A 27,174-nucleotide genomic window follows, 5' to 3' on the forward strand; every position below is an offset into this window, starting at 1 on the left:
TACGTGTGTGCGCTTTTTCATCTCGAATTTAACCCCTTGTGGTGAAGTGATCTGCGGGTCTGGCTCTAACTCCAGTTTCTTCAGGTACCTGGTTCAGTGGGAGAAAGAAGGCATCCTGGCTGCCTAATCATGATACCTGTTTTTCGGTTCTACCCATTCGTTGTCAGAGGTCTGCCTTCCCGTACTGAGTGTTCACTTAAAATGTTCAAATGTGCGCAGCCAGTGTGCTCAGTGGTTGAGCATCAACCCATGAGCCGGGAGGTTGCCGGTTCCATTCCTGGTCAGGAGAACATGCCTGGGTTGCAGGCTCCATCCCAGGCAGGGGGCGTGCCGGAGGCAGCCGAGCAATGTTGATGTTTCTCTCTCATCGATGTTTCTCTCTGCCTCCCTCTCTTTTCCTCTCTAAAAATCAATGAAAACATTTTTTTGTTATTTGTTCAAATGCTATAAAGGGGTGATGTTGGCAGCTAATACCTTGATGTACCATATACACACAGAGTATCAGTCACTCATAGCAGGCTCGCGTCTAATACGTTTAAGAACTGGGATTCGAAGCCGAAAAGCATGCTTGCAAAGTCAGTGCAATAAACCATTGCTACTCAAAGCGCCACCACAATCAGCGGCATATACCGTATTTTTCGGACCATAAGACGCACTTTTTTCCCCCCAAAAGTGGGGGGGAAAAGTCCCTGCGTCTTATGGTCCAAATATAGCCTACACATATACTTTAAAAAAAAGTTTTTTTACTTGCCCGGCTCTGTGTGGTCTGTGTGTGCTTGCCTGGCTCTAAAATGGTTCTAAATGCTGCTGTTTACTTTACAGGGTTGATTACATGTGTTTATGACTGTGATGTTGGGTTTTAATGCACATAAAATATTTTAGGACACTATTTGTTTCAGAATCTTTTTTTCTTCATTTCCCTTCTCTAAAAACTGGTGCGTCTTATGGTCCGGAGCGTCTTATGGTCCAAAAAATACGGTATATCCTATGCCCTCCCAACAATCCTTAGGAGCAGGAGTCAGAGGCTGAGGGAGGGAAAGGAACTTACCAACATTACATACCTGCTGGGAAACGGGAGTTCAGTGCAGGTCTCACTTCAAAGCCCATGAGCTAGACCAGAGATTCTGAAAGCAGGCGAACATCACCGTCACCGGGAGAACTTCTAGCCATTCCCCCCACTTCTCTGCACCCCGTTTTGTCCTGCTCCGACTCTAGAATCACGTTCCACACGCTCACACAATCACAAATAAATAAAACCCCAAAGTGAATGAGCGCAGTAACAGATGATCCTGCTTATATCATCAATGACATAAGCATGTTGAGGGGGGAAAGAGCTGACCCTAATAAACATGGATAACATGTTTTAAAGAAAGAACTGTAGCCGAAACTGGTTTGGCTCAGTGGATAGAGCGTCGGCCTGCGGACTGAAAGGTCCGGGTTTGATTCTGGTCAAGGGCATGGACCTTGGTTGCAGGCACATCCCCAGTAGGGGGTGTGAAAGAGGCAGCTGATCAATGATTCTCTTGCATCGATGTTTCTGGCTCTCTATCCCTCTCTTTCTCTCTAAAAAAAAATCAATAAAATATATATTTTTTTTAAAAAAGAAAGAACTGTACCCAAATATTGTATTGGAGTTAGTTCGTTTATTTGTCAAGGGGGGGTCAGATAGTGAAATTACTTTGTATCATGGTTTCTTTCTCAACGCTGGCACTCCTGGCGTTTGGGGCCATGTAACTCTTTCTCCTGGGGGCTGACCTGTGATTGTAGGACATTGAGGACAACCAAACATCCCCAGCCAATGCCAGAAACATCTCCGGGAGACAAAACCGCCTCCGGTTAGAACCCCTGCCTTATCTGTCTACGAGGTTTGAACGAGTAAAGTAAACGTATTAGAGAGAATGGAGCCAGGTTCAAGTATTACAAGGCAAGTGGGGTCCCCTTGACTCCACAAGCCAAGTGGAACATTCTGGATCCTATTTCCTCACTTCCCTCCAGGGAGGTCATCGCTGCCCTGAATTGAGGGCTTGCCTTCCCGTGCATGTCTTACTCTATTACTACATTTATGTGGGGACTGCTAGAAAAATCTTCCCATTCTGAATAAAGGAAAAACCCTGCATGCTCAAAAAAGGAAAAGTTGTTCTCTGTCAGATGCTCTTCCAAGAATTTTAACTGAACAATGCCTTCTCGTTGTCATGACAACCCTAAGAGGTAGGTATGTTAAGGCATTTCGCTATCTGCTACATCAAGTTTCCCTTAGTAACTCTCCTTTTCAGAATTTGCCTGGATGTTTTCACCTACAGTAGTATTTTTTTCCTTCCCGGCAAACTTTAGAAGCATACACATAGCTTAAAATACAATAACGACATCCAAAACTTTTCATTTGAATTCATTCTAGCAGGCATCTGATTAGTGTTTTCTGATGCTATTTCCTACCTAAAATATTCTGCTCCTCTAAGAGGTCAAGAGATGCTCCCGCCACTTCCATTCTTTCTAGGCTCCTAGTATGTAGAAAAGAAGAAAGCCAAAATAGTTAGAATAATTCATAGTACATTTTATAGTTAGCATGGGGGGGGGGGGAAAGAACATACAACTGTAAATACAACCTTAATTGGGAATAATATTAAGAAAAATTTAAATTTAAGTCCCTCTATGTATGTAAGACCCAAGCTAAAGGATCCACCAGTCCCATCCCGTTATAAGCCCCAAATGCTCCCTCATTGTGTAGCTTCACTTTACCCCCTCCAAAAATTAGTAAACCAATGATTTCCTTTGATCTGATAATCATCTCATTTTCATTTAGAGCTATAGTAATGGTATCAGAATTCTTCATGCAGGCTTAACTTTAATCATTTCATTTGAAAAGCTACTGCGTAAATTCAGTTGTAAGTTACATCTCTCAGAATATAGAAAAAGATCAAGGAAAAGATATGATCCCTCTATTTTTCTTTGTAGTTGTTTCATCATGTATCATTTATTTTGTTCTTTTATAACCTGAATCAACTAATCCTTAAAAATTATCATGAGCTATTAGATCAAATGGTCATGGCTTCTACAAGCTTTGCTAGCTCCCCAGAGAGAAATAATTCCTCTGTTAAAACATCTCACATTGATGTCTCTCTCTCTCTCTGCCCATCCTCCTCCCCTACACTCTATCGAAAAGCAATGGAAAAATATCCTTAGGTGAGGATTAACGGAAAAAAGAAAAAAAAAAAAGTAGTGCTTGAATCAGATCTTAATTATAATCTTCATGGTCTTTAAAAGGTATTACTTTGGTACAACTTTAATGAAAAAAATAAAAGCTTGCTACAAGAGCAACTGATTATAAACAACACGCAAACCTTAACTAAGAAAAGGATTAGTATTTTGTTTTCTCAATCTCAAATACACTCAAATTGTTACTGACGTTTTCCTTACGTTTTAAATTTACTAATTTTTATATTTTATGTGAAGAGCTGCTTTGGTTAGTGCTATGTGAAACCTATGATTAAGAAACTCCCAGTAAATATTTACATTCAAAAATATTTTTTCTTTTATTAGTACCTGTGATTTAAAACAAACAAACCATCTCTTAGGGCTTGAGGCACCCCTGTCGTTGGAAAATTACAAGGACATTTACACTTATTTGGAGTTACTGAAGGCTCAGAGCCTTAAAAACTTATGAAAATTCACAAAATGCAGAGAATTAATTTTGTACCCTTTTAAAAAGAAGACAATTCATTTCTTGCCAAAAGAAGGTTTGAGTCTTAATTAAACCAAGGGCACTGTGAGAATTTATTAGTCTTGGTTTCACACGGAAACAATGTTTATCTTTCATTGGTGAACATACTAGTTCAGTGGTCCACAAACTCATTTGTCAACAGCGCGGCAAACCGTGGTTCGAGAGTCGAATGTGGCTCGAGAGCCGCAGTTTGCCTACCACTGTACTAGTTTAATCCATGTATTGCTAGATACAAAAGATTTCTGAAATAAACTAAGATGAAAAATGTTGAACATTATGTGAGTCAAGAATATGAGCATTTGAAAAGTTGGATCTTCAGGAAAGCATGTCTAAAAATTATCTTTGAGATGTTCCTTTTTGTATAGATGTTGCTACTGAAGAATCTGAAAGTCTTAAAAGCACTACAGTTGAGTCAATCAGTAGCCAGATAATCTGTATTTTTCTTCAATGAAAAAAATCTGTTACCTGAATTCATTGTTTTAAGCTTCTTAAAAGAGAATCTTAAATACACAAAGCTATGGATTGACTTCAATTTCTATTTATTAGATCTCTTTACTAAAACAAGCAATAGATGCCTCCTCTAACAAGTTGAATAATATAATGATAAAGAGTTAATAAATCCTCTCAGTCCCACTCCATGAGATAATTAACGCTAACTACCTAATTATCCCTCCATGATGCTCATTCAACTACTGGACCGCTGCATCTCCTTATGTTCCTGGGATGTCTGTACTCCTCAAAGAAAATACTGAATTATCATAAAACACAACAGGGGGCCCTTAAGTGACAACTCAAACAGGAACAAAACCAGAACTTGGGCTAAAAGTACAGAGACATTTTTAGAAATTTGGCAAGCATACCTGCCTTTACTAGTTAATACCGTGTGTGTGTGTGTGTGTGTGTGTGTGTGTGAAAAATCAGTACTATACCCTGATGCTGGAGCATAAAATAAAATACGCATCAGGGAATCTGATATAACAACACTACCACTCCCAAAGTATTGTTTAAGTGACAATTTGGGGATTTTAGCTATGTCTATACTTAAAAGATATGAAGCCATAAAACTTTGCTTTCAATAATTTAATTGTGGAGGAAAAGATGATTAATGTCAAGTGACACTTCTTTAGTTTTTTTTCTTTGAATAGAAAAGGCTTTCAAGACTGAAGTGCTTTAAATGTGATTTTTCTATTCATCGTGGAAGATGCAGACACCTTGCACTGTCCCTATAAACATGGGGGGACATTTCTAAATAAATAAAGGGCTCAAGAAGCTACGTTGCAGGAAAACTTCTTTCAAACAAAAATTAATCCCAAGCCAATTCTGTGGAAAAGTCTTCCTGAAGGCTTTGTTCTATTATATGTTTAGCAAAATATCCTGTTTCTTTGAATGCTCTATTAGAAGTTGCAACGCATATGCTATATGTAGCATTGTTTAGGTGAACTGAAAAAGCAAGTCGTTTTAAAACAAGTTTCTAGGAATAAACGAAGTTTATGAGCAAGAAGCTGTTCGTTTTAATTACATCAGGGAGAAAAAATAGACCACATTTCCTGAGGTTTAAGGGGGGTGGAGAGAAAGGGGAGAAGTTACATCGTGAATGGCTGCCCTGAATTGTAAATCTATAACATTTGAGGGCGTAGGTGAGTGACACCCACTGCTTTCCCCCCGATTCCTCGCCAAGTTAATCATCTAATTTGGCAACGAGTCTTAAGGTTATCAGAAATTTCTGGTCCCTGGCTCATAAGTTATCTTCAAGCATCCTTGCTTGGGAGAGCTTAATAATAAGCAGCGGGGAAGTGGGAATTCTTTTCGCCTTGACGGCAGGGGGGATAGGAAGAGAATTCAGATGAAGGACATATTTCACGTCGCCAGGGCTGACAAATGTGAAAAATGTGCCAGGCAGTCTCCGCTGGCTGGAGGTTTTATAATTAGAAATCCTGAAACCTGTTCAGTGACACTGCCCACTTCCAGGGGGTTTTTGAGCAAAACAAAAGAACGATTTTTCTTCTGTTGCAATTTTATTTATAACGTTTTCCTGTTGCAAAAAAGACTTCATGTTCACGGGATAATTTATCTGGTTTCATGATTTAAATAGTAAAAAAAAAACAACAGCAACACGCACACACGAGAGTATCATAGGGAGTCCTGTATCATCTGGTTTGAAAGTGTAAAATGAAAATGCTGGAGAGAACCATTTGTTTGACAAAGTTTGATTCAACATCTGAGTCAGGCTAGGCATTGGTCTCAGCAGTGCGGCTATTTACAGAGATAACACCATGACTGTTGTATTTATTCATTCATTGAAATCAGGGGTGGGGAACGTCTGGCCCACGGGCCATACAGGGCCCATGAAATCACTTGGTCTGGCCCTGCCAAGGCATTAGGCGGGGAGTTGATGAAAAGTTTGACCAAATACAGCAAGTTAAGTTTAAGTTGATCGTTTTGTATGGCCCACAAATGATGTTATAAATATCCAAATGGCCCTTGGCAGAAAGAAGGTTCCCCACTCCTGATGTGAATCCTTAAAACATATATTTATCACGTACTGCCAGGGCTTGGACAAGATGCTGGGATATAAAACAGGGTCATGAAGCCAAGTGTTCCACTGTTGGAGAGGGGAGTTATAAACAGGGAGGACTGGGATGAATCCTGGGGTGCTGGATTTGAGATGGAATAATGACTATGGACTCTTAAATTAGAATTTCAATTTAGACAGAGACATAGACACACACACACACACACACACAGCTCAGTCTGAGAGATTGAAGACCAGAGAGCATCTAGAACCAATGACCCAGTAGAGTGATGAGCACACCCAGATCTTCATTTTAAATACCGTTCATCAGGAAAGAGAGTCAGGGCCCCTTGGGAAAAGGCTGAGTGCAGGGCTGGGGCAAGGAAGGACTTAGGACATCTTGTTACACCAGAAAGTAAGGAACTCCTTGCAGGAGCTCCACAGGACAAATCTAGAGTCATTCAAGAATCAGAACCATTAATGACAGAATGGATGGAACTCCTTGGAAAAAAAAAAAAAAAGAATCCACGAGTCCAAACGAATGCAAATGAAAAATAAAGACCAGTGAAAAAGGAAGCGCTTCTTTAGAGCATAAAGCCAACTACTGAATGTAGAGGAACGAATGATGGGTGCAGCAATTATGGGGTGAAAGTTTAAGGAGAAACAAGACATTTTCAGTCCCAAAGGGTATCTCCACACATTACATATTAATCGCAAGGGAGAAGCAGTAATTGTACAGTGGAGAAATCTGGTGGATATAATTTAACCAAGTGAAAAATCAGTAATATTTGTACACGGATATCCTGTGTCTGCTGATATAATCTACTGAGAAGGGCATACCTCCCTTCTATGGTTTTCCTTCCAATGAAAACCTAATAATTAGACAATCTGATAATTAGACAAACCCAAATTGAGGGCTCTTCTACAAAATAACTGACCTCTACTCTGCAAGATTATGTTAAGGTCAAGAAAGAAAAAGAAAGGCTGATGAACTATTCCAGATTAAAAGAGGCCAATTAGACATGAAAATCAAGTGGAATGTGTCATCCTGAATTGGATACTGGACTGAGAGAAAAAATAGCCACAAAAGATATTATTGAGACAATGGACAAATTTGCATATGGACTAGAAAATGGTATTATGTGAAGGTGAAATTTCCAGATTTTGGTAAGTGTAGTGTATTTTATGATAAGAGAATGCTCTTCTTAGGAAATACGTACTGAAGTGGGTAGGGGTAAACGGATATAATGTTGGCAACTTATTCTCAAGTGGTTCAGAAAACCATATGAATAACTTAAAACTTAGTGAGCAATTGGTAAATCTCAGTAAACAGTATAAATATATGGCATTTCCTTGTACCGATTTTGTAATTCTTCTTTAAGTTTGCAATTATATCAACAGTAAAAGTGATAAAAAACAAAAAACAAACACATTATATTTTTTTCATTCACAAAAGTAGCCATTCAGTTAACAGTTAAGATTCTGCTATTTGTCAGACAGTGGGCACAGATGAGCAGAACACAGATCCCTAGCCTTGAGGATACCCTAGCCTTGTTCTATTATTTTTATAACAAGAATTGTCATAGCCGAAACCGGTTTGGCTCAGTGGATAGAGAGTCGGCCTGCAGACTGAAGGGTCCCAGGTTCGATTCCAGTCAAGGGCATGTACCTTGGTTGCGGGCACATCCCCAGTGGGGTGGGGGTGCAGGAGGCAGCTGATCGATGTTTCTCTCTCTCTCTCTCCCTTCCTCTCTGTAAAAAAATCAATAAAAAAAAATATATATAATATATATATATTTCTTAAAGAATTGTCATAAACACAAACACCTACTGACCATCCACTTCAACCTTCTGACCCGAAATGGCAAATGGCATCGATGGGTAGCTTGTGGCAGGAAAGAGCTGCTTTCCGTGACACCAACTTTTAAGAACTTAGGGGCCAACCCCTAATGCACCCTTCCTTTTCCTTCACACCCTATTACACGCCTGTCCCCCGCTGTTCCGTGTCTGTCACCACGCTGCTGTCCACACGGGCCCTGAAACAAAGCCGGGCTGTGTGGGCGTGGAGAGGCCCGCCGCCGTCTCCGGTTGCTGAGATGTCAGGCCCACGATCGCCGGCTTCTCACGGGAAAAAGGCAAGCCCTGCCTTCAGGTCCCGACCAAGAAAATTAAAAACAGTACGCAGCCCTACCTGGATTAGTCATGAGTGACAGCCACGCAGCCTGCAGCTATTAGTTTCATCTGGGCCGGAAGGCACCTCGGGGGAGGGGTGTGGGCTGCGGGGCCGCTATTTGGTGAGAATTTGGAAAAATTAAACACGGATCCCCTGGAAGTAGACCGTATCCATGCAGATCACAGGACCTGCGGGCGGTTGCAGCCAAAGGTCTAGATGTGAGATGGAATAGAAGGCTGCGAGTCAGAATAAAGTGTTCAATGCTCCCATTTGAACTCAATAAGAGATTGTCCAACGCCCTCAAAATAATCACATCGTGGGGCTGCCAAGCTAAATAATTTAATATCTTTTTGAACAGAAACGCCTTTCCCCCGCAGGACATATTTTTCAAAATATTAAATGTCCTGTTAGCTCAGCCCTCTTGCAAGCAGCTGCATTCCTCTTTGGAAACTGGAGACTGACGGCCTGCCTCTCCTATAATTGGAGAAAAATTCCAGTCACATTAGGCAGGGAGCCTTCGGATCGCATACCTCCGGAGCTTAAAAAACCGTGGTCCTCTTAACGGTTTGCAAACGTTGCAGGAGTCAAAACTCTTCCAGGGGTAGAAATAAAAGGGGAGGAAGCACTTCTCGCGGCAAAATTAAGCCGGTGATGCCTCTACATTAGGGGTGTCGAACTCAATCAGAGAAGGGGCCAAAATCTAAAATCCAGCCTAAATCGCGGGCCGAATGGTTTACTAAACAGTCATAAACTGTCACTGTGATGGAAACGCAGCGGAGTGCAGTGATGACAGCGCGGTGCGGGCCACATTGCAAGGCCTGGCGGGACGGATTTGGCCCGCGGGCCTTGTGTTTGACACGTGCTCTACATTGGTTTCTGTGAGCGCGGATGAGGTGAACTGGGAAAGTCAGGGCGCGCTGGTGGGATGAATGCACGCTTGGCGGCCGTGACTTCAGAAGTATGGTGCCGGCGCTCGATCCGCTGGTGCGCAGTAACAAGTTCCATGTGCTAGCCCTGCAGAGGTGAGGGCTCATTGCTGGCTGAAGTACGCTGCTTTCTAACCAGTCCAGTATGTGGGTGACTTCCCCCTCTATTCTTCTTAACGAGCACAAGGCACCTTTCCATTGGGCTGGGAGATTTAGGGACGCTGCTTGCAGGACTTTTGAATATGAATGAATTGCTTAAATGTGCCGCTGCTAACGGGTCCTCTCCAATTCCCGCAGCGCAGCGTGGGACTCGTGTCCTGGGTCTCTTCCCCACTTCCCTTTCCACAAGGAGAGGGCACAGGGGGGCGGGGGGAGGGAGGGAGAGGGGAGCCAGGTGAGAGGTTCCTGATGGGGGCTCCTTGTCGCACAAGGAAACCCTCCCGACTGGTACCCAGACCCCTTACTCAGGAAGGTCCTGGGACACAGAAGCAAGAATTGGTTCGCTGTTTTAAGTTGTTTTGCTTTGTTTCTGATAGTAGCTCCACAGTTAAGGGCAAGGGAGTAGGCAGCGACCTCTCTCTTCTTAGGAAAGTCGTCTTTTCTAATGTATGTTTTTATCGATTAGAGAGAGAGAGGAAGGGAGAGAGAGAAACATCAATGATGAGAGAGAAACATCGATCGGCAGCCTCCTGCACGCCCCCTACTGGGGATCAAGCCTGCCACCAGGGCTTGTACCCTGACCGGGAATGGAACCTGCGGCCTCTTGGTGCAGGGGACGACATGCAAACCAACTGAGCCACGCTAGCCAGGTGTGGATGGGATTCTAAAGCAAAATTCACTCTTCCTTGGGCCCTATCCATTTTTTTACTGCACTTACTACTATCTGTATACAAACACACACACTATATATGTGCATGCATATGTGCATGTATACATACATATCTGTGTAGATGCATTTATGTGTGTGTGTGTGTGTATTTATGATCTTCTCAAGGGCAAGGACCTCAAGTGTCATGTTCACCATTGTACACGCAGAGCACATGCTAGGTACACATTTATTGATGAATATGGGGCTGTGCTGACTAAGCTATACACACACAGTAAGCAGGGTTGACTACCCATATTTTTTTTTTTTTATGTGCATTGGGGGTTTGGGGATAGTGAGGAGGTAAGGGATCTGTTTGGTGATTTGGTTTGATGATTCCCCAGTGGAATCCACGCCCTTGAAAATGGGTGTTTTATTTTAACGCCCAGTTATGGGGGCAGAGATGAAAGAAGTGTCCTTTTCAAAGGGATATTTTTCTCCTCTACACTTCTGCACATGGTTGGATGTGTGAAGAATGCGCTGCTCGGGTATCTCCTTTTCCTAGAGGAGTTTTAAATTTTTCAGGCTGTCAGGATGACTCATGTGAATGATGATTTTTAGTTAAGAAAACAACTCAGGCTCTTTGGCCAACTTGGAAAAAAAAATCCCCCAAGTCCACGCTACGGTTTTGTTATCGTTGACATGCCTGCCTTCAAAGGCTCGGAGAAACCCCAAACGCTGTCAATCTGGAATTTTCTCTAATGAATTTATAACTCGTTCCAAACTCGTTGGTTTCTCACTAGACAATTGGTTTCTAAAATATTGGCCGCTTTGTTTCCAAGCTGGCTGGGCTGTATCGTACAGAAATGGAAAAGAAATTGCAATGAGAAATATCTAGGTTGGTTGAAATGGAGCTGGCCATATGGAATGCATAATGTTGTTTCTCTAAAACCACTGACATTTTGCAAAACAAAGCTGTTACACAAATAGAAAAGCACAACACAATCCTGCAACAGCTGATGGATTACCTGGGAATTCAATGCCTCTCTGATACTATGGCACAAATCGCGCATGCTCTCTGCGTCTAGATAGCAGAGTGGTGAGATCTTCCCAAGGCTGAAGAGGCCCCCTCGTACCCATGAGGCAATTGTGAGGAGACCCAATAAGTCATCTGGGAGGGGAGGGAGGGGAGGGAGGGGACTTACACCCCATTCATCAATGGTTCTTGACCTTGGAGAAAGTGTGAGATCCTCCGAAACCAGGTGAAGGACTACAGAGAGCCTTCCCCTCATCACGTGCTGGGGACAATGACAGGGGTTCTTTAGGTCTCTGAAGGGCATTCAAAGGTCTCAGGTTAAGAGGCCTGAGGCAGAGATTCAAGCCCAGAAGGGAAAGGGAAGGATGGCCACTGAGCCTGCCAAACAAAAGAACAGGAATCGGGAAATATCTAAAGCTAATAAAAACTTGGGGAAAAACAGTTAAAAGAGAGAAAGAGTGAACAGGGAGAAAGTGGAATAAAAAAAAAGTGGGAAGGCGGAAAACGGTTTGGCTCAGTAGATAGAGTGTTGGCATCCGGACTAAAAGGTCCCGGGTTCGATTCCAGTCAAAGGCATGTACCTTGGTTGCGGGCACATCCCCAGTAGGGGGTGTGCAGAAGACAGCTGATTGGTGTTTCTCTCTCGTCAAGTTTCTAACTCTCTATCCCTCTCCCTTCCTCTCTGTAAAAAATCAATAAAATATATATTTTTTTAAAAGTGGGAACATTAGAAAACTAAAGAGAAAAGGGGAAATAAAAACTAAAGAGAAAAGGCAGCTCTAGACCACTCATACCTGCTCTTCCCGAAGGCAATTGTCTAAAATGAAAAGTGATGCTAGTGTACATTTTCTGTCTTAACAGACACTGAACCAGAATCTAGATTATTCTCAACATCTGAAATGCCCGTGATTTTATGTTCCAGTTTTGTTGAGATGGAATTGACATGTAACACTGTGGGTCATGATTTTCATTCCAACTGAAATGGTACTTTGATGTATGTTTTTAATTTCGGGAAATTCCATGTACCAAAAGATTTCATATGCTTTAAAATAGTAACAAAAATGTACTAGAAATAGGCCTGGCCCTGACCAGTTTGGCTCAGTGGATAGAGTGTCGGCCTGCAGATTGCAGGTTCCCAGGTTCAATTCGGTCAAGGCATGTATGTACCTTGGTTGCAGGCGTATCCCCAGTGGGGGGGGGGGGTTTGCAGAAGGCAGCTGATCGATGTTTCTCTCTCATCGACGTTTCTAACTCTCTATCCCTCTCCTTCCTTTCTGTAAAATATCAATAAAACATATTTTTTTAAAAAAGAAAAGAAATAAGGCTTGTATGCCTGGCCGGTGCAGCTCAGTGGTTGAACATTGGCTTATGAACCAGGAGGTCAAGGTTTGGTTCCCGGTCAAGGGCACAGGCCCGGGTTGCAGGCTCAATCCCCAGTGTGGGGCGTGCAGGAGGCAGCTGATCAATCATTGTCTCTGATCATTGATGTTTCTCTCTCTCTCTCTCTCTCTCTCCCCCTATCCCTTCCTCTCTGAAATCAATAAAAACATCTATTAAAAATTAAGTTACCATTATAAAAAAGAAAAGAAAGATGACCTGTCACAGTCCATGGCTGGCACCCAGATTACACGCCGAGGCCTTTGAATTTGCGAAGCTTCCTTGCACGGTATGTGTTTGTCGGACTGGCCGCCAGCTGCCTCACGTTTGTCGTGTGTAACAATACCGTTCTGTTAGAGCTGCCTTCCCCAATCACGGATCCTTTCTCGGCGACATTGATCTTGAAAGGTTTATGCTAGACAGATTTGATCTATTGCATCTCGGTCTGGTTTTGATTTAGAGAGCCTTCTCGGTATGAATGCCAGGTTTACAAGCGGCTTCACTCTTCTCAGAATTTCGGTAATTGGTATTTTTCACGTGGTCACCAAGCGAAAAATAGAACGCGTGCTTCAAAGCGTGGGTGCCCCCCGGACAATGTGTTTCTCTTTTGGAAGTGAATGGTTGAAAGCATCTTGTCACAGGTGTGGAACATATAGAGAACAGATGCCTGGGTTTCAAACTGCACTGATTTACCTTATAAAAAATACAAATTACATGATTTGAGTCACAGAACTAGAGGAAGCAGCGAGAGAAAACAGTATTAGCGCAAGGTCCGAAACTACCATCGTTTGGTTAATATGTAGCGTGTACGCAGTCCCTGTTCAGGATTCAGCGTGGAATGCAGAGTTAACATCCTGCAAAGCAGGAAACACACAAAAGAAGCATTCCAAAAATGTGGCTGGCCTTTTGCCTTCTTTGGGATTGGTATCATATAAGAAGAATGTGAGGATAGGAGGTGGGGGGACAAATAAATATTTTGAAATATAGCTCCTAGGAAGTTAGCATAAAAGAACTATTCCAATATTCTCTTCATCCCGTCCATATGTTTAGGAAAATGTCTCAGGGGATGTGTGCAGTTCTGATATAAATATTTCCACAGCAGCAGAAAACAACTAAAAACACTGTTGTGTATAAACATATGTATTTTTCACACTATTTATATTTACTTCTTTATATGTCTGTTTCCCCATTAGATATAAGCTGTTCAAGTGCTCGGGGTAGAATTTGTGTTTTGTTCTATGCTCAGCGACTGGCACACTGCGGTGCTCAATAAATACTTGTTAAATAAAGTAAGACAATCTCTGCCTATAAAGAGGCTATAACCTAGAACACCTACAATTCTAAATAACTGTCATCTAATCTTGGTTGCATTTCTTCACGTAATTTATCTATACGTAAAGATCAGCTTGGGGGAGGGGTCAACCAAAGGACTTGTATGCATGCATATAAGCCTAACCAATGGACACAGACACCAGGGGGGTGAGGGCATGAATGGGGGGCATTGGGAGGGTAATGGGGGAATAAGGACACATGTAATACCTTAATTAATACAGAAATTGTTAAAAATAAAATAAAGTAAAAATAAATAATATCAGCTTTTGCCATTCTATAAGCACAGTAGAAAAATTAGGGGGTCTAGCCCTAGCTGGTTTACCTCAGTGGATGAAGCGGATGGCCTAGGGACGGAAGGGTCCCAGGTTTGATTCCGGTCAAGGCACATGTCCAGGTTGAGGGCTCCATCTCCAGTAGGGAGTATGGAGGAGGCAGCCGATCAATGATTCTCTCTCTCATCACTGATTTTCTATCTCTCTCTCCCTCTCCCTTCCTCTCTGAAATCAATAAAAATATATTTTAAAAATAAAACAAATAAGGATAATACAACCTTACTTGCATGAAAAGTGTGATGTGAGATGTCTGCATAGGTAGACAAAGAATGAAAGAATATCCTTTTAGGTGGTTATGCTGTGATGGAAATAGGAGAGAAGTTCAGTGGAAAGCATTTCGGTGGCATCATTTAATTCTTTTTACAAGATAACTCTTTTATATAGCAGATTCAGCATAGCTGTATTACAAAACCATGACATTGTTAAGCTATAAAAAATGCCATTATGGAGACTATATAACAACACGGAAAAATGGTTACAGGGGGTTAATAAAAAGAAGTGTTTTCACTAAGAATCTGGCCATGCCCCAACACGTGTGCACAGGGACAAGGACTAAATGTCCTGTTGTCACGTGAGTCAGGCGTGTGAGAACAGGGCTCTTCTCCTTACATCATAAATCTTCTCCTTGTCCTATATTTCAGTCCTGGCACAGACCATGCTATTTCCTGGAACCATAAGCCTTCGCCTCATCTTTGCTCCCCATCCAATTCATGCTCGCTCCCCATCCAATTTATTCTGTCTCTAAAATGCCGTCACATCTATCCTCTTGCCTGCTCTCCTAGTTCGGGTTATCATCAGCTCACGCCATCTTTTTACTCTTGGTTGCAATCTCTACACTGTCACCAAATGTCGGTCCACGTACAAACATTTTCAATGGGTTTCTACTGACTACACACACACACACACACACACACACACACACACACACACCATACTCAATATGCACCCAAAAATAACTCAAAATGGATTATAGACATAAAAGTAAAAGCTAGAAACTATAACATTTATTTTTTAAAAACTAAGATGAAATCTTTAAGACCTTAACTAGACTGGGCAAAGATTTCTTAGACAAGGTACAAAAACCACGAACATGTAAGAAAAATTAATAAACTAAATATCAAAATAAAAATGTATGTCCTCCCAAAACACCATCAAGAAAATGAAAAGGCAAGCCTTACACTGGAGAAAATATTCAAAATACAGAGAGCCACCAAAGGACTTCGATCCAGAACATATGAAGAACTCTTAAAATCCAATAACAAGAAGACAACCCAATTTAAAAATGGGCAAAAGATTTGAATATTGAGTTTGAATTTTTTATATCTAGTTATTCCCATCCTTCTTTATATTCAAAAGAACTCTTTGGTGATCTACAATTAAAATAAAGCAACTGTTGTACACACTGGGGAGTTATTCTGAGCTCTGTTTCATAACACCTTACACTACCCACTTAGAAATACAATTATCGATACAAAACCCATTGTAATGTCTTCGTGCTGTTGCTTTGTGTCAGGGCACGGGGCCACGTAATGTAGTTTTCTGCATTCTGAAAAACTCAACGTCTTACTTGGAAACAGCTTTGAAAATTGGCTCACGGCCTACTTGCAACTGATACCGTGGCTTAAATACCTTTCCAGCGAAGTTACACTAACTTCAAAATATTCTGGGATCAGCCATTAAAATGTTTTTGTTTCGGTTACAACACTAATGGGCACCAAATGTTAGAATTTGTTTTAACGACCTAATACATCGAGGATTTTCTTAAAAGGGGAGGCTGGATCAGCTCTCCATTATGTAACGAAAGGTAGATTAGTGGGTACCGATACAGATGATACTTGAAAGATTTCACATACTTAAGTGTGGAATCGAGCATTAAAAAAGTCAGATTCAGAAAGCCTGCTCGATTAGCCATCTTATTTTTTCCCGATAAAAATACCAAACTCCTGGCTTCTCAGCCTCACTTGAAAGCCTCTTCCCCTTCATTCCTTGCAGAAGCCACTTAACTTTCACCCTGATTTCCCCTCTCCTGTGAAATGGTTGATAGCACTGTGCTTGACTATCTCTATATATTTTTAAATATATTTTATTGATTTTTTACAGAGAGGAAGGGAGAGAGATAGAGAGTTAGAAACATCGATGAGAGAGAATCATCAATCAGCTGCCTCTTGCACACCTCCCACTGGGGATGTGCCCATAACCAAGGTACATGCCCTTGACCAGAATTGAACTCGGGACCTTTCAGTCTGCAGGCCGACGCTCTAACCATTGAGCAAGACCGGTTTCGGCATGTGCTTGACTGTATTTGCTTCTGCTGTGAAGGAATATAAAGTATCAAAGGAAGCAAAAGGCAGTGAGAGGAAATCTCAGCATCCCAGGTCTACTAAATCCCGGTAAGAACCACTGATAGGATGAGATTTGGGGAAACAGATGTGTACATGCTGTTTTAAATCCGCAAAAACAAGAGCAGCAAATGGGCTATTTGGGATATATTCTGACGTGAATGGTTAGCGTGTGAAAAAGCAGCGCTTTAAGGACAGATGCAATTCCACGTGTGTCTTTCCCAGACCCAACACCAAACCTCAACGAGGGTGCACTCTGCCGTTATCTTCAGGGGCAGCCATGATGGCGACACAGATTATCTGCTTTTGCTGCAGACTCTTCTGGGGGGCAGCTCCTACTTTCAGACCCCTCACCCCCCTCACATCTATCCATCTTGGTTTCTACAACCACCACTAATAATCCTCTTCTTTCCTCTCCAGCATTGCTTAATTTTTCTCTTCTTTTTTGGTTGCTATTATGACTTGACACTTCTTGGCCTTTGTGGTGGGTGTGTGTGTGTGTGTGTGTGTGTGTGTGTGAGAGAGAGAGAGAGAGAGAGAGAGAGAGAGAGAGAGAGAGAGAGATCTTTATCCATTCATCCATCAGTGCACATTTAGGTTGTTCCCATATGTTGGCTATTGTAAACAATGCCACAATAAACATGGGGGTGCATATGTCTTTTCAATTCATGTCTTTGTTTTCAGATAAGTACCCAGAAGTGGAATTACTAGGTTTTTAATTTTTTGAAGACCCTCCATACTGTTTTCCATAGTGGCTGAACCAACTTACATTCCCACCGACAATGCACAAGTGTTCCCTTCCCTCCACATACTCGTCAATATTTGCTAGCTGTCTTTTTGATGACAGCCATCCTAACAGACAGGAAGTGCTCCATCTCTTAGCTTTTTGATTTTCGTTTCCCTGATGATTAATGACATCAAGCCTCTTCTTGCATACCTGTTGGCCATCTGTAAGGCATCATTGGAAAAATGTATCCAGATCCTCTGCTGCTTCCGTTCTTGCCATTGCCCAGCCAGAGAGGAAAAGAAAACAAGGACCTTCAGGGCAAATGCCTGGGTCTTTAAGAAGATGACCCCAGAAGTTGCCCACATCTCTTCCTTTTACAATACATCCCAGGGCCCCAAACTTAACCACGGGGCTGCATTTAGTGTAGCAGCTGGGAAATACACTGTAGTTGAGCGGCCATGGGTTAGCTAACATGGGGTGTGACTAGGAGTTCTATTTCTCAAAAGAAGACAAAAGGACCAGTTGCTGGGGTACAGTTAGCAGTTTTGTCCACATTATCAAAGATGGAGGGAGATGGTAAGGAAGGAGATGGGAAGGTGGAGAGAAGTGAGGACCCCAGTACAGAAAGAATGTGATATAACTGGTATGTCTATAGCCCAAATTACTCCAATTTAGTTCCTGAAGACTATTTTCTTGCCAAGGACACAAATATAACCCAAGTAAAGCTTAAATGTAAGTGACCCTTTCCAAATGTGAAATTATCATTTTGCCAGGGAAGCTGCTTCTGACAACTGATAAATGTCTTTTGAGTGACTGCATATAATTCAACAGAACATGGTATCTGCTCCCTCAGGAATCTCTGAAGGAACATAATATATATAATATGTAGTCTATAAACAAATATTGAAATTCACAAGACTGGCACTATTTGGAATGCTCATATTATATCTATAGAACTTATTGCCAATGATATACAAATACATAAGAAACCAAGATAAAAACTAATACCCATCATTAACTGAAACCCTACTGTGTGCCTCATACTGTACTAGGTACCTTACATATATCATTTTTCATTCTAACAGCTCTACAACATACTATTTCATTTTATAGCTAATAAAAAGTGGACATTCAAAAGAGGTTGAGTAACTTGCCCAATATCACTCAGCTCACGTGTAATAAAGCCACGAGTCAAATACTTCACTTTCAAAAAAGTTAACTTGAAGGATATATTTCTCTTACTAGTTGAGCGTTGACCTATGAACCCGGAGGTCAGTTTGATTTCCCGTAAGGGCACATGCCCGGGCTGTGGGCTCGATCCCTCGGTGTGGGGTGTGCAGGAGGCAGCCGATCAATGATTCTCTCTCTCACAGATGTTTCTGTCTCTCTCTCCCTCTCTCTTTCTCTCTGAAATCAATAAAAATGTATTTTTTTTAAAAAAAGAGGACATTGTCTTAAAATACATAAAGTATTAACTATCATCTATCAGTACATGGATGCTGACTTGCATATATAAAAATATCAACAGGGTAGCATTTTGAAAGTGTGCAGCCTGGACGCTACAGGTATGAAAGCTTCGAGTACGTTTTCTGGGACAGAATGTCAAAGGTGAGGCCTCATGTGCCCCGTTATCTTTCCCTGGACCCAAACCAGATTCCTTTTCTGGATTCTCCATTCAATTGCTAAGCCCGGATTCCTGTGTCTGTCCACAGGGTCTCGCCAGACATCTTTCTTTTCAGTACTGTGTCCTCCAGATTCCCATCTGTCTTGTTGGTTTTAAACTGAGGCCGACAGAGAACTCAAGAGAAGCCTGCTGTTGCATTTCCTGCAGCTTTACTGTTAGATATTAGCCTACAGGGGTAGCTTATCTGTCCAGCTACAGAATAGGGTGCTATGCTTCTCTATACCATTTATTCTGAGACGGGGAAGGAACAATCAAACATCTGAGGAAAGCTGGTGAACAGACCAATAAAGCTGGAAAGTTCTTAAACTTAAAAAAAACAAAAACGTGTAAGCACGGTTCTATAAAGATGTTGGGTACACAGTAGGGCAGCAAGCAGGGTTCTGCCCTCAAATCTGAGCCTTAGCACATGGGTACTTGTGACACGCTGCCTGCCTCCAAAGACAGTCCACCCGTTACACTTGACATTAAATAGCTCTTTAGGATGCTATAAAAATGCTCTCTTAGCATCTTTTAAAAAATATATATTTTATTGATTTTTTTTTTTTCAGAGAGGAAGGGAGAGAGACAGAGAGCTAGAAACATCGATAAGAGAGAAACATTGACCAGCTGCCTCCTGCACATGCCCCACCAGGGATGTGCCCGCAACCAAGGTACATGCCCTTGACCGGAATCGAACCCGGGAACCTTCAGTCCGCAGGCCGACGCTCTATCCACTGAGCCAAACCGGTTTCGGCTCTCTTAGCATCTTATTCAAGTCTCGTTGCAACAACCAACGATGGGAAGAACTATCCCTCCCTTGATATTAAAGAGAAAACAGATTAAGGAAAACTGTATTTCTTGCTCAGAGTGACACAAATCGTCGAGGCGGAGCCAGGCTTGCAGCCCAGGTCTTCTGGCTCCGATTCCACTCCACCGAGGGTCTCGGAGGAACAATGAGTCTGGTTTCTGTCAAGTGAATTTAGAGCTCAATTCCTAACAACTGAGACGCGCGCGCAGGAACCCATCCATCACGCTGGAGTTTCGCGCAGTCGTGGCAAAGCAGCGGTCAGCAACGAAAGGCACATAAATCCTCAGGAACAAGGCGCAGCAGCGGGCCTGGGCCTTCCCTGGTCCCCTGTCCTCAGGCCAAACCCACTTCCCACTCTCCGATATGAGTCTCGCCACAGTTTGAATATGGAACTAAACTGTTCATGTTATGTTTATGTCTCTCTATCCCTCTCCCTCTCTCTCTAAAATCAATTTTTAAAGAGATTTAAAAAATAAACCACTTATTGCCTCTTAAATAATCTCCCCATTTTTTACATCATTGCCTAACTTAAATCATCATTCCACATATGTATGTGTGCACACATACAAAAACCAAACCAAGAGGTACTTTACCTGGAGGCATAGCTCTACCCAGATAGCAATGCTGACATTCTCCATGTTGAAAGAGCCCAGTTTTTTGTGTTTTTTTTTTTTAATATGTTTTATTGATTTTTTTACAGAGAGGAAGGGAGAGAGATAGAGAGCTAGAAACATTGATGAGAGAGAAACATCAACCAGCTGCCTCTTGCACACCTCCTACTGGGGATGTGCCCGCAACCAACGTACATGCCCCTGACTGGAATCGAACCTGGAACCTTTCAGTCCACAGACCGACGCTCTACCACTGAGCCAAACCGGCTTTGGCAAGAGCCCAGTTTTTAAGACGAGAATCGTCAGAGAAGCATTTCACATTAGCACAATTGGAGGTCAGCATATTAAAGGTTCTAAACAACTAATATGTACACACATCCTGCAAAAGAACAATAGGACCCAGGAATAATTCTAATAGTAACCACATGATGGAAAACAACACAGGCATCAAAAATCCCAAAGGCCTATCAGTTGTAGATGCCACTTAACCCACCTTTGCAGGTTCTTTGAAAACTTAGATACTGTTCTTTAGGGATTAGGCTCCTTCCCCACTAACCTAAAACAAAAGCAGTAAGCAGATCTACATAAAAGAGCTTACAGCCTGAACTGGTTTGGCTCAGTGGATAAAGCATGGACCTGCAGACTGAAGGGCCCCAGGTTCGATTCCGGTCAAGGGCATGTACCTTGGTTTCGGGCACATCCCCAGTAGGGGGTGTGCAAGAGGCAGCTGATGGATATTTCTCTTTCATCGATGTTTCTCTCTATCCCTCTCTCTTCCTCTCTGTAAAAAAATCAATGATATATATTTTTAAAAAGAGGTTACAATCTCACCTACTGTCATTTCTGAAAGACAGTCACCAAGTACCGTGCACACGATTTGACTTTTTCCAACGCAATGGCCTACAAGCTTTAGCCAAGAGCCAACTGTGCCGATGGAAGGCACCGGGCGGAGAGGACCAAGCAAACGTACTGCAGCAAGCTCTGCCACTGAAATGTGATTGAAAGAGGCCAAGGGGAGGAAGAAAGGAAGGAAGGGAGGGAGGGAAGTTCCAATAGGCGTACACAGATTGCACAATCTTCTTTTCATTGCGGTGACCCCAAAACTCAAAAATAAAGTCTGCTTGCAAAGAGCCCTTTGAAACAGCTGCTGGGTTTCGTGGTCAAGTTGTGTGGTTTGTGAGACTTGCAGCTATTCAAGTCGGTGATAAACACCGACTCACATGACCCACTTGAGGAGAGGGCCGGGGAATCTGTCTGGCGTTTACATTGGCTGTGCAGATGAATGTACTCAGTCATTGCTCAACCTCGCCGCTCACAAAGCAAGCAATTGTTTGCCCTCCAATGCTCATCTCCCCCATTAGGGCTCATGGACAACCTCTGCCAAAAGCCACTACATTAAGCCTGCCTGCCACAGATGGAATAACTTGATAAAGCATTAACCTCGACACATTAAAAAGGAGATGGGTTAAGCGCCTTTTCAATTAAAATATTATTTTTAACAGTGTTTACCTAGTGAGCAAAGGAAATCATATTACAAGATTACATTAAAGAAAAAATAGAGGAAGCGTACTTTCAAGTTATTTTCTATTCTAGATGCCCTCCTAATAGATATATACTCCAAACAAGAGGAGTAAGTGAAATACAGTACATATACTATTTTTATCATGCATGATTTTCCACTTAAAAAATGCATTCAAAGACACATGAGGAAAACTCATTTTGAAACTCTTTTTGGGTCTAGTTTTTTTTTATCCTCACCTGAGGATTTTTTCCATTGATTTTTTTTTTTTTTTTTTGAGGCGGGGAGAGAAGGGAGGGAGGAAGAGAAACATCAATGTGAGAGAGACACACAGATTGGTTGCCTCTGGTTCGCACCCCTACCGGCCTGAGCCTACAACCACGGTATGCGCCCTTGATTGGGAATGGCCCCCAGGACCCTTTGGTGAGTGGGCCAATGAGCTAACCACCGAGGAACCGGCCAGGGGATGAGCCTAAAATTAAAAGAGAACCGATGAGGTGTGTTTATCATCTCCCTGACGATTACAGAAGCCCCTGAAGAAGTCCTCAGAACACTCTTGGGCGAATTTCAATCCGAGAAGTTTGCCGTGTTCATGGTCATTCACCCACTGCGTAACCCTATCTGAGCTTCCCAAACGTCATCCACGCCCTGACAGGGCATCCCCGGCCCCTGTTTATCTCAGAATATGAGGCAATAAAACCACCCAGCGAAAAGACTGCTTTAACTGCTCGTTTCTACGAGTACAGAGATCTGATCGCGCCGACCTTAAAGCACAGATGCCAAAGAGTCAGCCCACGGACCCCATCCTCTCACCCGGGACAAGAATGCTAAGCGCCGAAAATGTTTTTGCAAGAAACCAACTGGCAACTACTAACCCTAAAGCTGAAGTTTTATTGGAAGAGAAATGGAAACTGGGCCTGAATGCACAGCCCCTAATGGGAAGCGACAGGGGGAGCTTGGTGAGTGGAAAGCTTGCCCAGAGCGGCCCATGTCTGAAGCAGAGAAATCCACTCGATGTACAGCAGAGCAGGCGAGGGCTCTGGCCCCAAGTCAGGTCCGATTACTGTTCATTTGGCCACGTTATGTAGCCTCCACCTACCTCAGTTTCTCTGTCGGTGAAGTTGGCGTAATAATGGCCCTTAATAGCATTACAGTGAGGATTAAATTAGATAGAACAGATGTGAAGCACTTAGCACAGTAACTGGCGCATAGTAAGCATTTAATACATGTCAGCCAGCGTGTAATTATTATCCTCTTTCTAAAATTGTTCTATACCACCACAGTAGCAGAAGTATCAGAAAGCATCTTAGCCCTGACTAGTTTGGCTCAATGGATAGACCATCAGCCGGTGGACTAAAGGGTCCCAGGTTCGATTTCCGGTCAAGGGCACATACCTCCGTTGCAGGCTTGATCCCTGGTCCTGGCTAGGGCATGGGTGGGAGCAACCAATCAATGTGTCTCTCTCACATCGTTTGTCTCTCTGTCTCCCCTCTCCCCCTACTCTCTCTAAAAATCAATGAAAAAATATCCTCAGGCGAGGATTAACAACAACAAATAATAACAAAGCACCTGCACCGAAGTTAAATATTTTAGTGACTCGCTCCCTAATAAGAGTGCATAACCCTAGTGCCCATCAACATTAAGCAAATACAACAACCTAGATCCCATACCAAACAAACACAAATGTAAAATCATCAAAAAGTACTCATCTGCTCACTGGAGCCCAGAGTTTAATTACTAATAATGAGGCTCCAGTATGAAGGGCCTGATTACGTTTTTCTATAGCATACTGCTGCTGAAGTCATCTCGAGGGGTAACTGTAATGAAACCATATTAAAGTCAAAAACCATCAACTCCTGCTGAAACCGGTTTGGCTCGGGGGATAGAGCGTCAGCCTGTGGACTCGAGGGTCCCAGGTTCGATTCTGGTCAAAGGCATGAACCTTGGCTGCAGGCACATCACCAGTGGGAGGGTGAGCAGGAGGCAGCTGGTCGATGTTTCTCTCTCATCCATGTTTCTCTCTATCCCTCTCTCTTCCTCTCTATAAAAAATCAATAAAATATATATATTTTTTAAAAATCAACTCTGGGGGAGACACAACAATTCCACAGCCCCTCTCACAGCTGGGAAGGAGGGCATGCGTGCCATGGCCCATTCTGACCTGCTCAGTGCTCGCCCGTCCCCATGAGTAAAAAGATCTCCTGCAGATCATTCCAAAAGTTTGGTTTGCATTTGACCCTGACAGCCCGAGAAAACCTGAGCGGTCTCTGGGGAAAGTAACACCTCTATCCAAAACCCACAAGTTGGGGATGAAAAGGAAAGAGGATCTCTAAGTGCTTGAATTCCCCACTCCCATCCCCCTCCCCCAACCCCAGGGAGAAAGTATTTCAGACGGAACTGCTAACTGGCAGCTGCCCCCGTCAGTATCACCTAAGCAGGCGAACTGGGCAGGAATCTAATAACCACTTATTTGGCAGCCACTAATTTACTCATTTCAAAGCGGCCTTTTTATCTAGGTGTAAAAGAATAAAACTGCCTAAAACATTTTTTTTTTTTTGCAGCAGATGGAAATGCATTCATCATTCCTCTCCATTATACTTTTCAGCTGGCAATAACGGTGGTTGTAAAGAAAAGAGAGGGTTTGTGGGTGCTTTTAATCAAAGCTTGGATTCCAGCCCTGCCCTGCAGCGGCCTGTAACATGAGGAAAGTTCCTGCTTGGAATTCCAAAAGAAATGAATTTTTATGCGAGCGGCCCCCTCTGCCCACCGCCACCTTCTCTGTTATGGCTGTTGTCCACGCGGTCAATGTCACGAGCATCTACAACTTTAGATGCGACGTGGATTCTGGTACCTTGGAAAAACACTTTCATTAATATGCCGATCGCATTTCATAAAGGTTTAAAGTGCAACAGATGGACCATAAAACACTTCTAGGACAACTGCGTGCGGTGGGCATGATTGTGCTTATTTGGCAGGTAAGGAAGTCAACTCGGATCATGCCAAAGACCTGGCAACCTTCTAACGGATCCATTCACGTCCTACAATGTTTTCTGGGTGCCCCACAGAACCCTAAAGTTCCTTCTGGATTTCCCCATTCGTGTCCTATGTGCTTACTGGGAGTACTTGGGTTCCAACACAGTATGTTCTCTTCTTCTTGAACTCCTCAAGCAAGCAAGCTCTCTCAGTCCTGCCCTGGTCCATGTATTCTCTCTACTTAAGTTCCTTTGGAATATCCCCCGAGAATCATCCAATGGCTAGCTTGTTCTGACATGTGAGATCTCTTCAAGCCCTCTGGGTACCACGTGTCACCATGTGCCCTCAACAGAATATGCTGCCACTTGGAAATACCTGTGACACAGCCACTTCTCTCTGTCTCTCCCTCCCGCCCCCATGTCCCCGAGTGGCCTGCATACCACCTCCATGCTCTTAACTATCAATTCCTACTCATTCTCTTCAGTAGAAACTCAAAATGACCCTCTCTCCAGAAAGCCTGGCCTTGACCCCCTTCACCTAACTGTAGGCACTCTTGTGTAGCAGAAGGCACACCGATCTGGAAACCAGATCCTGGTCCTTCCGCTCGCTGGTATTACCTGAGCAAATCACTCCACCTTCTGGGGCCAGTTTCTCAACCATAAACGGTGGGCATTAGCCCACATAAGCTGAAAACGGATCCCCCGCTCTAAGAATGTTTTATGCAAAAAGATTAGCAAAGAGCATTAACTTATAAGAATAAAAATTATTATACAATTTTAAAATTATGTAAGGCATCTTAAGTTTAAAAAATATGACATAAAAGAACCCCCCCCCCCCCAAAAAATAACTTTTAAGTTTCAAAGGGTGACAAGGTTCATTAAATTGTCCATTTTCTACTCTTTGGTACATGAATGAAACACCCAGGTAATCCCTTAAAGATGATGAATATAGATACTCTCTTATTTGCTAATCTCTATGCAGTATTTTATATACATGGTTGTTTAATATGCCAAATGTGTTTTAAATACTACCTGTGGGTAGTCTTAGGTGTTGACTTGGCTAGGTTATAATACCCAGTTATTTAATCAAACATTAATCTAGGGGTTGCAGTAAAGGTATTTTGTGGTTAATGTACAATAAGTTGACTTTAAGTAAAGATTACCCTTGAATGTGTGTGTGTGTGGGGGGGGGGGGGGGAGTCGGGAGGAGGGCAGAGAAGCCCATTTAATAAATTATAGGCCAAAAGAGCAAAAACCAAGGTGTCCCAAAAAAGGAATTCTACCTCAAACTGCAGCAAAACTCTTGTCTGACCTTCCAGCCTGCTGGCCTGCCCTGCAAATTATGGCCTTGCCAATCCCCAGGATTCCATGAGCCAATTTCTTAAAATCACACTGTGGTTCCGTTCAAAAAGTACTATTGCCCTGACTGGTATGGCTCAGTTGGTTGAGCATCATCCCATGTACCAAGACAGTTGTTGATTCCTGGCCAGGGCACATGTCCGGTTAGAGCTTGATCCCCAGGGCGGGGCATGCAGGAGGCAGTCTATTGATGTTTTGCTCTCACTTCGATGTTTCTCTCTCCCCCTCACTCTCTTTCAAAATCAATTAAAAATCTTTTATTAAAAACTATTACTGATACCAGGTATCTGTAAACTTTTTTGTAAAGGGCCGGTCGTAGCTTGGCTTTGTGGGCAAGGGACTGCTGTGCTGGATAGCTCAGTTCTAGACTATCAGAGCTGAAGGGGGCCCTGGAGGCCATAAGTTATCCCAGTGGTCGGCAGACTGCGGCTCGGGAGCCACATGCGGCTCACGAGCTGCGGTTTGCAGCTCTGTTGACTAATGAGTTTGCCGACCGCTGAGTTAGCCATTCTTAGCTTAGGCAAAGACTTCGTACAGCTGGGAATTAGGAAGCAGCTGCAGAGAGGAACACTGCTGCTGTAACAATGGGGAAATTCAGAACACTGATAGAATCCTGTCCTTTTCACAGGCAGTTGCAGAGACTAAGGGGCCAGACACCTCATCCAATCACAGGGCCCGTGAGCAGGTTACCCAGGTAACCCAACACTTGGTTTAGGGCTCCTTCCCGTCCTCTACGATGGTGCTACCTGAATGAGAACCCAGTTCCTGCAGGTCTAACTTCCCATTCACTACCACTAAACGCAGCATTCATCCCACCAACTAATAGACGCTTTCTTCTGAGCTAGACTTCGCTATTGGCAATTTCAACTTTAAAAATACGGAGATGAAGAACTAAGATTTGAACCAAGGCTTTAAAAATGCATCTATTAGTTTAGATTTTTTTAAATATATTTTATTTATTTTTT

At 42.8% G+C, this 27,174-nt stretch overlaps 1 protein-coding gene across 6 annotated transcripts in view; it reads right to left on the reverse strand.

Annotated features, from left to right (window-relative positions):
* DISP1 (dispatched RND transporter family member 1) overlaps positions 1-27,174 on the reverse strand; it is a 102,993-nt gene that overhangs the window by 72,100 nt on the left and 3,719 nt on the right. Inside the window, exons 2-3 of one of the 6 annotated variants that reach the window (XM_045587091.1) lie at positions 8,422-8,615; positions 2,434-2,498 (exon numbers count right to left, since the gene is read on the reverse strand). The exons of 1 other annotated variant lie outside the window; for it this stretch is intronic. In XM_045587091.1, the coding sequence (XP_045443047.1) occupies positions 2,434-2,485 (52 nt within the window). In that variant the 5' untranslated portion in view covers positions 2,486-2,498; positions 8,422-8,615. Of the gene's footprint in view, positions 1-1,048; positions 1,131-2,433; positions 2,499-8,421; positions 8,616-27,174 lie in introns of those variants that run through there. 4 more of the 6 variants (XM_036453377.2, XM_045587092.1, XM_045587090.1 and 1 more) reach the window with 4 other exon arrangements.

Source organism: Pipistrellus kuhlii, unplaced genomic scaffold (genome assembly GCF_014108245.1).
Source record: "Pipistrellus kuhlii isolate mPipKuh1 unplaced genomic scaffold, mPipKuh1.p scaffold_m20_p_25, whole genome shotgun sequence".
Classification (NCBI taxonomy): domain Eukaryota; kingdom Metazoa; phylum Chordata; class Mammalia; order Chiroptera; family Vespertilionidae; genus Pipistrellus; species Pipistrellus kuhlii.